The 13,422-nt window shown below is 39.7% G+C and overlaps 1 protein-coding gene across 1 annotated transcript; it reads left to right on the forward strand.

The window, feature by feature from the left end:
• The first annotated feature begins 2,883 nt into the window (after positions 1–2,883).
• Positions 2,884–8,647, forward strand: LOC119011316 (tiggy-winkle hedgehog protein-like). Its single transcript, XM_037084331.1, has 3 exons — positions 2,884–3,180; positions 5,653–5,914; positions 7,905–8,647. The coding sequence occupies exons 1-3, from the start codon at positions 2,884–2,886 to the stop codon at positions 8,573–8,575; spliced, it is 1,230 nt and encodes a 409-aa protein (XP_036940226.1). The 3' UTR covers positions 8,576–8,647.
• Positions 8,648–13,422: the final 4,775 nt, after the last annotated feature.

Raw genomic sequence — 13,422 nt, forward strand, 5'->3', positions numbered from 1 at the left:
TGCCTAAACCTGATCAGAACATAACCATAATGTTGTCACAGCATGAAATTGAAAAAAATGAATTAAAAAAGCCAACGTGGCAACACAAAAATTTTTAATTTTAAACATTCCAAACTTCCATTGCCACCATTTATTCGAGTGACTGTGATGGGGTGACAAGTGCCATTGTTGGCTAACTGTCCAAAGAGCAACTGTTGTTTCAGCAAGTTCCCCAAAGAACTAGAGAAAGAAAAGAAAGAAAGAACGATGAACTGTGACTCATCCGGATCTTTAACATCTTTCTTTTGCTGTCCAAGCACACGCATTTCCAGGAGGAGGTGGTGACAGAGGTGACAGAGGCCCACAGTCACTGGAGGGAGAAGCTGCAGCTGGAAGAGGAGCTGCAAGAAGAGGAAGAAAATTAACCCTTGATCGTGTTTCTAAATTCAAGCACCAACTGGGCCAGGAGCAGCAACTGGTCCTGTGGCCAATTGGGCTTTCTTGTCCTTTTCTTTGTTGTTTCCATCGTTTCCATTGTTGAACTTGAACGGGCTATCATGTGTCGCAACATAGTCCTATTGGATAATTGGCCGACGTGGACGTGTTAACATTTTTGATCGCAATCTTCTAATTTTATTTGGCCAAAGCATTTTTTGCTTTTTTCAAGATTCAAGATTCAAGAAAACTTTATTTATCCCGAGGGAAATTGTCGTGCAACAGTAGTAAAACAAAGTGAGAAAGGAAAACAAAAGTAATAAATAATGGTAAAGTAATAAATAAACAAGTTACTAAGTACACAGAATGCAATCCAACAGTGAGCAGCATAATACTGAAATAAAAAGTACACAATAAGATTGAATAAAGTGACAAGTGGTATAAAGTGAAAAAAAAAAAGTAAATTTAGCAGCAGCATGAAATAGCAGCAATTTACTAAGTCCAGTGCAGGAGATTTACAAGGTCCAGTGCACACTCAATAAGTGATGGAAGTGATAGGGAATGATATTGATTTGATTTGGCTCAGGTGACAGTGTCTCCACTGTCCCTCCCGCGACCAGAGGTGGATGCATTAAACAGTCTGATGGCCTGAGGGAGAAAAGACTTCCTCAGGCGCTCCGTGTTACATCAGGGTGGGATGAGTCTGCTGCTGAAGGTGCTGCTGTGTGAGTTTAGCACCTGATTGAGAGGGTGAATGTTGTTGTCCAGGATACTATGCAGTTTGCACAGCATCCTCCTTTCAGACACCACCACCAAAGAGTCCAGTTGGACCCCCAGGACGGAGCCAGCCTTCCTGATGATCCTACTGATCTTGTTGGCGTCTGCTGCCCTCAGCCTGCTGCCCCAGCACACAACCCCAAAAAAGATGGCACTGGCTACCACCGACTGGTACCACCACCAGTGTTTTCTGGAGTGGGTTGGTTTATTGTATGGGGGTGCACAGTGTATGGTGAAGATGGGGGCAGGGCTGGGTCGGCCGATTCCCATGCAGAGAGAGATACGGCAGGGCTGTCCCATCTCAGGTCAGCTCTACAGCCTAGGCATTGAGCCCTTGCTGTGCAAGTTGAGAGAGTGGGTTAGTGGTCTCTCAATGCCGGGGTCCCTCAGTCTTGGACATCCTCCCCATGTGGTTTCTGCTTATGCAGATGACATAAACATGATTCAACTCACTGAAATGGAATACAGACAAACAATGAACTGAGGAAGACATCAGAGTCACGTATGGAACCACCTAGACCACCAATACCAATTAAACTTGATACATTTTATACTAGGATATCACAGTCACAAATACATAGACCTTTGTTCTCAGTGTTTGTTAGTGACTGAGGCCCCAAAACAACTGTTCCAACCACAAAGCACTAACCAGCCTGATTCCCAACTTAAGACTCTTAGCATAGTTTGAGGATCAGGATTCTAAGAAATGCTAATTCTAATTCTAACATTTTAACAATTCATGCCAGGGGTCTCTGTATTTGCTATTAATTAATGTAATACATAATACAGCAAAATACAAACAGCCCTTCAGCTTGTGATCCAGAAACTCAGTCTCAGGGCACTGCAAGGCTCTTTTCCTAAAATGCATCTCAAGCAGAGAGGAGTGAGAAGGGAGGAGGTTCCCCAGACATGGATGTCATACAGGAGCCACGCCGGACAGCTGGAATATACCAACCATGATGGAGGGAAGGACTCGTTCTTAGTTGTAGTAGTTGAGGTGATCAAATGCACAGTCAAACTTTCTGCCCTTCAGTGTTTGCTGTTTATTCAATAATAATCACTAAGGTCACAATCTGCCACGCATGAATTTAATTTAAAGTACACATTGGTTGTTATGAGTGTTGTTATGTTTATCTGACAGAGATGATAAAACACAGGAGTATTTGGTAGATATTTTTCCTCCAGTACATTCCAAAGGGAAATATTGTGCATCATACTCAAGTACAAATAAAAAGTACAGAGACGCAGCTGCTCCCAGCTGCTTTAATTGACTTTGAGTTGTATGGAGCCATTTTATGTGTTTTTCTGTTGGTTTGTTAGTATAATTAGGGCCTACTTTTTATGTGCAGGATAGATAGATAGATAGATAGATAGATAGATAGATAGATAGATAGATAGATAGATAGATAGATAGATAGATAGATAGATAGATAGATAGATAGATGTGCCAATTGAATTCCTCTGCGACTATTATCAGTGTGATCATCTGTGTAGAGAGAGGGGGAGAGAGACAGAGAGAGTGTGAAAGAGAGAGAGAGTCAGTCAGACCTGCAGTAGTTAGGGCACCTGCAGTGCTCTGAGTGTAGTTGTAAAATACGCACAAGGAACAAAAGAAAAAAGAAAGAAAAAAGAAAGACTAAGACCTGTCCGAGGCACCCACACCTCCTCCCGGATCCTTCAGGTAAACGGGAGATGGTCCTGATGAGAGTGATGCTGTCGGTGGCCCTCTGCCTGCTGCTGGCGTCTGTCGCCTCTGGCTGCGGACCGGGCAGAGGATACGGGAAGCGGAGGCATCCCAAGAAGCTCACACCGCTGGCTCTGAAACAGTTCATCCCCAACGTGGCAGAGAAAACGCTGGGAGCCAGCGGAAAGTACGAAGGCAAGATCACCCGCAACTCGGAAAGATTCAAGGACCTGACTCCCAACTACAACCCCGATATTATTTTTAAGGATGAGGAGAACACCAACGCGGACCGGCTCATGACACAAGTAGGAAATGATTTAAGCCTGTTCCTCTCTCTTTTTTCCCTTCCTTTTTCATTTGGTCTTACTTACATACCGAGCAGATGACTGACTGATGCGCTCTTCACATGTGACTCCTTGTTGCGGTGAACCGTGGTGACAGTAACCGGCCCAGTGTGCTTCTCATTATCGTATGCTTTCATTGAATGAGTTGAATTGAGTTGACATTGTTGCTATTATTATTTTATATAGGGTTGATATGAAAGACCGGTATCTAGCGTTTTACTTAATGGCTCCTGCGACCCGCAAAAGTCCAAAACATTACGCAAGCAGTGATGGAATGAAACTAAGTACATGTACTCTGCTTCTGTAGTTTGAGGCTGTAATTTAGCCTTGTTGTTACTGCTTTTCTGTTTGCTGTGGACATGTTCTGCTACTTCATTATACAGATATACTAGTTAGTTTACTGCTACATCAGTGTACCATATATTTAAATTAATTTATTGGTAACCGCCATTAATAAATGGTTAATACATTTATAGTTAATTAACTTTAGTGAATATTTACTTGACTGTTACAGACAACCAAATGTTTTAAAACGCATTTCTTAAGCAGTTGTTTATTGTGAAGTTACAACTGATGTTTATCAATCTTTATATTGCTTAAAGAGGCACTATAGTTTTGGAAAAGACACTCAGATTCAGATTTTAAATGTTTATAATGTTAATGAGGTAATAATACAAACTCAGAGTTATTTATTTGTTCCATAAGTGGATAAACAAGCTGTTCTCAGAGGACAATATCATCCCAGAACACTTTTTAGAGATAGACGGGTGTGTTGTTCTTTAAGGTCAGTTTGTTTATTCAGTCATGAAAACAAACATAGCTTGTTGATTTAGCTTGTTTAGGCAGAAAAAAAATGGTTCATTGTTGATCAACAGTGAAATTATTATAAAATGTTATCAGTTTGTTTTATCAGCAATGGGATTTAAAAACTGATAATATGATAAATAGAAAAATACTGATCTGACCTAATAATCAGCTATGTGGATAATAAGTCAACCCATAGTAAACAGCAGATACATGTAAATATGTGAAATATAAATAAATACAAGCTTTTCTTATACTTGTACATTTTATACCTAAGTACATTTAATATCAAATACTTTAAGACTTCTACTGAAGTGCTATACTGGTGACTTTCAGTTTTACTAAAGTTATATTTTGACATGATATCTTTACGTTTACTCATACATGACTATTGGATACAACGCTGATGTCAGGCACTTGATACACTGAATTGCCTGTAGATCAGTCAGTCCAGCCCTGTTATAGAACGGTGACTGGTTTTACCCTGAGTGTCACTCAAGAGGCCTGGGGCACCAGCCGTCCGCAACCCCTCCGAATGTGTGGTTAAAGGCTGCAGATGATGGTTGAATGGGTTCCCCTTACAAATAATAGTGTAACCTGGTTTATTGCGTCTTAAGGGGACATTTTTCACACAAAGGTCAGTTGTTTCATCAGTACCCAGCTTTATCATCAGAGAAAGTAACCCTGATAGCAGGACGTCATTCTGTTGCAAACTAGGAAGTGACATAATTCCAAGAGTAAGATGTAGCTTAACCTGTACTCAGACCAGGCATGTGCTCTACTACAAGTCCATACATTGTTCAAGCTCTCATACAGCGTAATCATACTGCAGGAGCCAAAGGCTTCAATATGATTGATCCTGCAATATGATGTGTGCCAACAGTCACAATAACGATCAACCCAAAATAAGCACTCATCAAAACCTACATAAGCAAGACAATCCAAGTTGGGGAGGGTTGCATGTGACCAAGAGTCAAGCTTCATTTGTTTTTTTAAGATATGTTAAGTAAGTAATGTCATTTATTTAAGTTCTGTAACATGAAGTGACATGACTGTATGTAGTTGTCTTAACCCAAAGTATTACTTTTTCAAAAGCCTATCGAGAGATTTTGTGTCTGAACGCAACCAAACCACCACTTCACAACATTAATAGCTGCCCAAAAGTTGTAATACTAAAATTTATTTTGAAAGTCTAGCCAGACATTATATATGTATTATTGAGAACTTGAGAACCTGTAGCACTTTAGGTGCACCACTCATGGGTAGAAGCTTAAGGCCACTAACCAAGTTGCTGTATTTGAAGAGCTTGGAGTGAAAACGTGTTGCCAAATGCTCACATTAAACTGTGAAGAAATAATATCATTTCTATTGGTAAAAATAAGATTATACTCAAGTTATTTTAAGTTTATTGCTGAGATTTGAGGAAAAAAATGATGAAATTAGATGAAGATATGACCAAATATAGAATAAACTGCGATGATCATTAAAAAAGTTTGGCAGAAACTAAGATCTGCTGTAGACTAAGTGTGCACTGAAGTGACACCCTCACAGTATAATCCCAGTTACAATTAAAAAAATATCTGATATAAATGTTGATGATTTGAATATGACATGTCTTTCGTTTTTCAGCGGTGTAAGGACAAACTGAATTCTTTGGCTATTTCAGTCATGAATCAGTGGCCTGGGGTTAAACTTCGGGTCACAGAGGGCTGGGATGAGGACGGCCATCATTCTGAGGAGTCTCTGCATTATGAGGGCCGAGCGGTTGACATCACCACCTCAGACCGGGACAAGAGCAAGTATGGCATGCTGTCCAGGCTGGCTGTGGAGGCGGGCTTTGACTGGGTATACTATGAGTCCAAAGCCCACATCCACTGTTCTGTGAAAGCAGGTGGGTAGACTTTTTCTGTCATTACATGACACTAATAGAAATAATATGGTTTAGGGTTACACACCAGCAAGGTGGATTACATGATTGCTAACATTTTGTAGCAGCTAGTCTTATTAGATGAAACCTGTTAGGCTTAATCCCAATTTTGACTCCTTCTCTTCATTTTCAAGTGCCCACGTGCCCCTTAGAACAGTTTTGCAAGGGGTTGTGGCTGAAATTTCCCTATGGAATAGTACAACCCTTCTTGAACCTTGTATGTCAACAGTTGTTGTCAATGCAGTTTATAAGTATGGACCTGACTGGACATTATTAAAATCATCATTAAATATACAATTTTCAGCTGTGTTACTGGCTGAGCTGGCAGAATTGTTGCAGGCAAGATCTGACCCACACCCCATACATTTATCCGGCCGAAAGACCATGTGGAATGATGGCCCATCAGCGGTCTGCCCTCTTGCCAGGTCTGAGCCATAGATGGGCCATTCCATAGCCAAATGCTTGTCAAGAGCATGACACCAAGTAAGACCCCCCCCCCCCCCCCCCAAGAGATCAAGTTTTCAGACTGCTAGTTTATGAAGTTTTAGCAACCTCAGAAAAGACCACACGATAACAATACACTGCAGTCTATGCCTCCAACCAAGAAACCGCCATCAAAAAGCCACTCATGGCCACAAATAATGCTCAGAACAGCACCAAACTTCAGCAACAGTACAAATAGGGTCCTGACACATAGTTCAAGGTATCAAACATCTGCTAGCTACACACAACACAACACATCTCACCACTCTCCTGCAGCAGCTTGCTCATTGTGGGGAAGCCCTGATGAGTCGATTACCGAGTGCAGTTGGAAATGCTCAATTCCGTTCTTTTCCCTGTCAGCTCTCGATAATAAGTATTATAAACTGGTAGGCAAGACACATGAATTTTGATTGCATTTCCATGGAGTAATAATCATACATTTTCATCAGAGTGGTGAGCTGCGTTCTCTTTTCAGTAGAAATCCAGCAAAGCTAGCAGATGTTTGATGCCTCGAACTATGTGCTGGTCTTTTCTGAGGTTGCTAAAACTACATAAGCTAGCAGTTGGAAAACTTTATCTCTCGAGGGGGGGTCTCGGTGTCACGGTGTGTTAGATCATGGAGTAATCTTAACCTTTAAGATGCAACTTAAGTGATTGTTTGATCCTTAAACAACTAACACCAGAGGAAGCTACATCCATCATATTTTTTTTACATTTTTTTAAAATCCAACATAATGACATTCTCAGCCATCTCAGGCAGTGATTAGCCAGCTTACAGAGCTTTTGTTCTTCACACAAGTCATTCAAACAGTGTTTGTCTTCCAGGAAATATATCCAGTAAAAGGCACCATTATTCACGTTTAAAAGATCTATGTCAATTTTCTGTTTACCCAGACTTTGAATGGGGCTCTGTGGGAGGCTTTAAACACATTTGACATATTAGGTTGAGTTGTATTGAATACTTTACTGAAAACCCACATATGTCAACCAGTTGGTGGTACTAAAGGAAAAGTTGGGCAATCAACAAATCAGAAGGGTTTATGGATAGAGGTGTTTTCTTATGAAACCTCTTTCTGCAACATTTCATATTATCAGATCGTTATATTACATGGTTAAGTCCAGGTGACTGTGTTGCATTGAATGAAAAGATCATTATCCCTCAGTCTTATTCACCAGACTATATGATTTCAGGTTGTGGGGGAAGATCTGATTCACACAGATAACTTTCCTCATACTCCCTCTGGAACTTTTTACCATTTGAAATGTTGAATTTCTTTATCGGCACTGTAACAAGTACAAAATTAAGTGCAGTCATTTCAGTGCAAATAGAGCTTGATAAATAGTAAAAAAAAACCCATAGAAACAACACATAAAAAACAATATAAAAACACGTAAGAACAGGCACAAATCACAGGTTTTATTATAAATAGCAGGGTAACTCTAATAAGTGCCATTGTTATAAATCTTACAGAAAACTCTGTGGCAGCTAAGTCTGGAGGTTGTTTCCCTGGTTTGTCCACGGTGATCCTGTCAGATGGAAGGACTAAACTACTGAAGGAGCTCTGTGTGGGGGACAAGGTGCTGGCTACTGACCAACAAGGAAATATTGTTCCCAGTGATTTTCTTATGTTCTTGGACCAGGACCAACACATCACCCGAGAGTTTGTTGTCCTAGAAACTGACGAGCCACGCCGCAGACTGACACTGACTCCAGCTCACCTTGTCTTTGTTATAAACAACAATACCCAGAACAGCAACATTCAGGCCGTGTTCGCCAGTGATGTAAAACCAGGACAGTGGCTATATGCTGTTGGGAATGACTGGCCCCACCATCTTATCTCTGCAAAAGTGATAAGCATTTCTGTGGAGCATAATGAAGGATCGTATGCACCTATAACATCTCATGGAACCATCATAGTTGATGGGGTTTTGGCATCCTGCTATGCTGTGGTTGATAATCATCATCTTGCACACTGGGTTTTCGCTCCAGTACGACTGTGGCACTCCTTCTTGTCACTGGTTGGGCTGTTGAAAGAGCTCGACAGTGTGCATCAAGCAGAGGGTGTCCACTGGTATCCAGAGCTCCTGTATCATGTTGGAGGTTGGCTTTTGGACAGCAACTCTTTTCACCCACAAAGCTGAGATATACTGAATGTTTTAAAAGACTATACATTCACACTGCAGTACAAGATCATATTCTGAAAAAAAGAATAATTTGTGTGTCCCATAGAACCATACACTCCAACAAAGATGTGTTGCTTTTAACATGTCTGCTTTGAGACAGCACACAAGCATTACTTGTTAATCCAAATTCAATTCTGTTTTATTCTAAATTTGTCACCACTAGGGTCAGAGCTTCAGAGGGCTTAGTTCTTAATGACTGTCAGCCATCTGCAATGGATCATACCTAAACCTAGTCAAAACTTGGATCTTTTTTTGTAGTTTCTTCTGAACAGTTACACTGTACCATGTAAAACAACTGTTTAGATCTGAGAAGACAGCACCACTGTGACAACAAATCAGATGGAGCAAAAAACAAATTATTTGTTTGCTCTTTCAAGTAAAGAGCAAACAAATAATTTGGGTTTGTTTACAACCTGTCCGACACTGACTAACTGATTGTGTTTCTTGATTTCTCCTACTTCCTTGAGTGATGTCACCATGTTCCCAGATTTCAGCAGTCAAATTCAGAAAGTATGGTGTTATCATTATGGAGAAGAAAGATGGCTGAAACTACAAAAATGTACAACCATGTTGAAACTGAAATGAGCATTTCAAGAAATTTCACATTTTGTGTGGGAAATTTTAGTTGTTTTTTGTTGTTGTTCCTCTCTGTTTGCATCCAGCACAATGGCCATCTCAATTGCATGTGCAGAACGGAAGGTTGCGCCCTAGCTTAGAGTGATAGTTCAGGTCTTGATGTGGGTTTGTAGGAGGTTTTTCATCCCTAGTCAGTGTGTTACCTGCAGTAGATGACTGACATCTCCCCTCCAGTTCGGAGAAGCGACATGTTGCACCGATCAGGAAAACTAGCTCCATTAATCCACAAATTAATCCATGCCTTCCCACAGCTCTAATCTTGTTTATAGAATGCTATTTTTTTTATAAGTGTATAAGGTGACACTGTGGTTCTGAGGGCAGTTACATACCTATCGTAATTATAAGTGTATCACCTCTCTGCACTTAGCCAATAGCTGTTGCCTGCAAATGCATGCAGCATTTCAATGGTCCCATCTAGTGGTGCCATCTAGGTTTGTGCATTGTTTTAACATGAACTGTGATATTTCTCCACCGAAACCAATAAGTATATAAAACATGAATGTAGCCACCACTACTTCTATCTACAGTATACCGGAGTCCAAACTGATGGAATTTGTTTGACACGTGATCATGGTTACTGGGACTTCCTTGTTTAAATGAGGCCATGTGCACTGTCAGTGTCATAGCTAGTGTGTTAATGTATGATGACTCTGAATTGTCAAAGACACTGGAACCCTTTTTTACACTTGGAAAACCCTCTCAAAATGAAATTGCATTTGATATAAATACAGATATATAAAGACATACAAGAGGTTGTTCTACATTATATTTATTTATTTGTTTTTGTTTTGTTGACAGAAAGGATGTTAATGGTCCATGTGTTATATTAATATGTTCAATTTGTTTGTGTTTTTGAGTCTGCTGAATGATTCATGTATTAAGTTCTGATGAATGAATACAGAGTTAATGTGACTGTTATAACTGAATGTTAAAGGGATAGTCCAGCATAACTTTAATCCATGATCTATCACACTGTTACACCGAGTAAGGAGCTTAAGTGCTGTTCCGCAGCTCAAGGATGAAAATGCATGTTTATTACTCCATGGAAATGCAATCAAAGTTTATATGTGCCTATCAGTTTATAACAGTTATTACTGAGAGTGGACAGGGAAAAGAATGGAATTGAGCATTGAGTGGTTGGAAAAACTTGATTTCTCGAGGGGGGGGTCTTACTCGGTGTCACGGTGTGTTAGACCTTGGATTAAACTTAAGCCGGAGTATCCCTTTAAGGTCAATTCTATTTTCATGGATGAATATAAAGTATGACATTAATAAATTGTATTTTTTTACACTGGATGTTGACCTCAAACATTTAGCAACCATTGCTTGGGGCATAGCTTCTCAGGCGCTCAGGTCAGTATTCCCAGATTGTATTATATTATAGACTCCAGGGCTGTAAAGCATGGTATATCATTAGTATCACTGTAGGATTACACTGACAAATACAATGTTGATCACACTTGAGCTAATTGAATGCTGCAGTTTTCAGTATGTCTATGGAGCAGAGTAGTGCCTTATTGGGAGCAGATTAGTTATGCAAATGTTCCTCAATGTTAAGCACTTGCAGGAAGAATTAATCTCATTGTTTGGAGTTATTCAAAGCTCGCTACACTGAACCTGAAAAGTTCTGTTGCTGCTTTTTCCCTTTCTGTGTCTGTGACTAGGTGTTCATGACAGAAAAAGGTTAACAGTTGCATATAGGTCAGCTGTAAAGAGGGACATGGCGACATCAACGCAGATACATTTAAAGCACCTTTCATTTGTTTATGTGTTGTTTTTCATAACTATCATTGTTAAATGTGTAGTTAATTAAACTTCAGTGAATGGCTATTTCACTGTTTACAAACAATGAAATGATCATAAGTGATATTTACTAATTATCACTAATGCTGTAGCTTATGTTATATTGTCATTAGTTTGTGCAGTATAAAATAGTCTATAAATGATATATTTACTCATAGCTGATATATGACAAATACTATTGGATTCTGATCATGCAAGAAAACTATTGCTACACACATTAACATTTCATATGTTATAAAGAATGTATGAATAATTACATAGCTGTAAACCCTCATGAAATCATAGTCTGTTAACAGTGAAATAACTATTAACTGAAGTTAATTAACTATAACTATTAATTAATGATGGTTATTGTTCTGTGTTACTGTTTTTGTAATTTTTGTTAATTGGCCCCAAGGCCATGTTAAACACCTTGAAAAGGAGATGACATACGAGCAGATGATGTAGAAGTTTGCAGAGAGCTGGATATGTCTTGTACGGTACAGTGAGTTGGGGAGAATAGATCGAAATGGAGAAAGAAAGTTCAGAAACGTTGCTGAAAACCAGCGTTGTTTGAGAGGAGAACACTGCAGGAACGCTTAGAGTGAAAGAGCTCGGACCGACGATCGTAATAAAACAGTAAGTGCAAAACAGAGGAAGACAGTTCACCCCATATTTTTCACGAGGCTTGTTTGTCGTGAAATTGTGGCTAAATCGTCACAAACTGCATACAGTGAGGTCGGCACTTTATTTAGCTGTCTCATCCTTCTTTTTCAAACAGCAGGACCTGAGCGTGCATGGATCCAGTCAGGTATGACTGATTTAAAGCACTTTGCAGAAAAAGTGAAAAGCCATGAACAAGCTAAGATTAGTATGGAAAATGCTTTGTGTCTTGGCATGTTTGGCAGAGTAAATATTGCTACTCAACCTGATGAAGACTTCAGGATAGGGATCACAAAAACAGGGGCATCTTGTTTAAAATAATGAAGTTCTGTGATGCCATGATGAAAATGTATGCATGTGTTTTCAGAGGATACATGGATTTTGTAGCATAACTAGATGCTGGAGTACAAGAACATCTGTAGAGTGCTGCTGTGTTTAAAGGACCATCTGAGACAGGACGGAATGAATCCCTGGACTGCATGCTCTCAGGTTTGAAAGATCACACTTCTGAAGAAATAAGAAATGCTGACTGTGTTTTACGTCACTTACAAATTCAAACATTTGCTGTTTCCAACAATTGAATGTATTTTATGCTGCTGTATTTCTTGTCATTTATGATAGTAGTTAAGAATCTTTAGGTTTCAGACTGATGGCTTAACAAGGAGGGTTTGCGAATGTGTATGTTTGCATAACTTCTTGAGTTTCAATTAGAGTAATTTTGATGTGGGATCTTAATTTTATTGAATGTGATGCATTAGTAGGGTGCTTTGGTGTGTGATACTTGTGATACTTGAGTATAACATAGACATTTCTCTTGCAATCAAATCGGGCTAAAACACATTGTTACTATAGTTATCTCTTTCATTAAGTATTCACAAATGGTGCAGGTAGTAGTAGTGGTCACTCAGCACTAGCACTCAGTAGTTATTACTAAATTACTACATGAGTACTCAGTTCTCATGGATCAGAACACACTCACCTTTCATATCAACCTTCATTTAGCTTTCTGCTACACATCCATTATGTTTCAAAACTGTATCCAGCAGAGTTTTGACTCTATTGGGCTGCATACTAACTGATAACTAATTATCAATATTCATCAGTTTTCATTAGTTCATATGTTTTTTGCCCCTGCTCCTAAGAGAGTCTGTGCACACCACTGCCCTATTTGTCTCATTAGTGCTTGATGTCCATGTGTCTCAACTGAACTGGGAGAAAAACCGGAGAATTGTGACATCAAGAATATGGCGAGGGTTGGCAAGTGTGGCGACTGCTACAATAGGAGTCTTCAGGAAAACCTTCTGCAAAGATGACATGCGCACACTAACTATCAGTGTGAAAACATCACCAGTCGATGCTATAACTAAATTTTATGTATATTTAAATTTAGGTTTTAGTGAGCAGCCACCTTTAAGGATCAGGACTCTTAGTGACAGGAGTCTGATAAGCTGTCAGTCAGGTGTCAGTGAGACATCAGTTCACATGTCGGATGAAAGTTCTCAAAAACAACAGCAGTCTGAGGTGAGATCATGTCATCCTGTTTCGTAGTGTTTGGTGCTCTCTTGTGTCCGCTAAGGGAATTACATCAGAAATTATAAGGTTACAAACAGGGGTAGTATGTGGGGTCATATACATTTAAAGCTTCAGGAGTACAACATATGGAAGCCAACAGCTAAAGCACTGGTACCTCAAGTGGGAAGAGTGGGAAAGTGTTGCAGCTGTGG

The sequence above is a fragment of the Acanthopagrus latus genome, chromosome 21 (genome assembly GCF_904848185.1).
Source record: "Acanthopagrus latus isolate v.2019 chromosome 21, fAcaLat1.1, whole genome shotgun sequence".
NCBI classification, from domain to species: domain Eukaryota; kingdom Metazoa; phylum Chordata; class Actinopteri; order Spariformes; family Sparidae; genus Acanthopagrus; species Acanthopagrus latus.

What these genes read in the sequence shown, in the direction of transcription:
- LOC119011316 (XM_037084331.1), top strand. Translation starts at nt 2,884, where the DNA reads ATGGTCCTGATGAGAGTGATGCTGTCGGTGGCCCTCTGCCTGCTGCTG. An exon ending in CGGACCGGCTCATGACACAA is followed by an intron (nt 3,181 to 5,652) that starts GTAGGAAATGAT and finishes TTCGTTTTTCAG; the next exon opens with CGGTGTAAGGACAAACTGAA. An exon ending in CCACTGTTCTGTGAAAGCAG is followed by an intron (nt 5,915 to 7,904) that starts GTGGGTAGACTT and finishes TAAATCTTACAG; the next exon opens with AAAACTCTGTGGCAGCTAAG.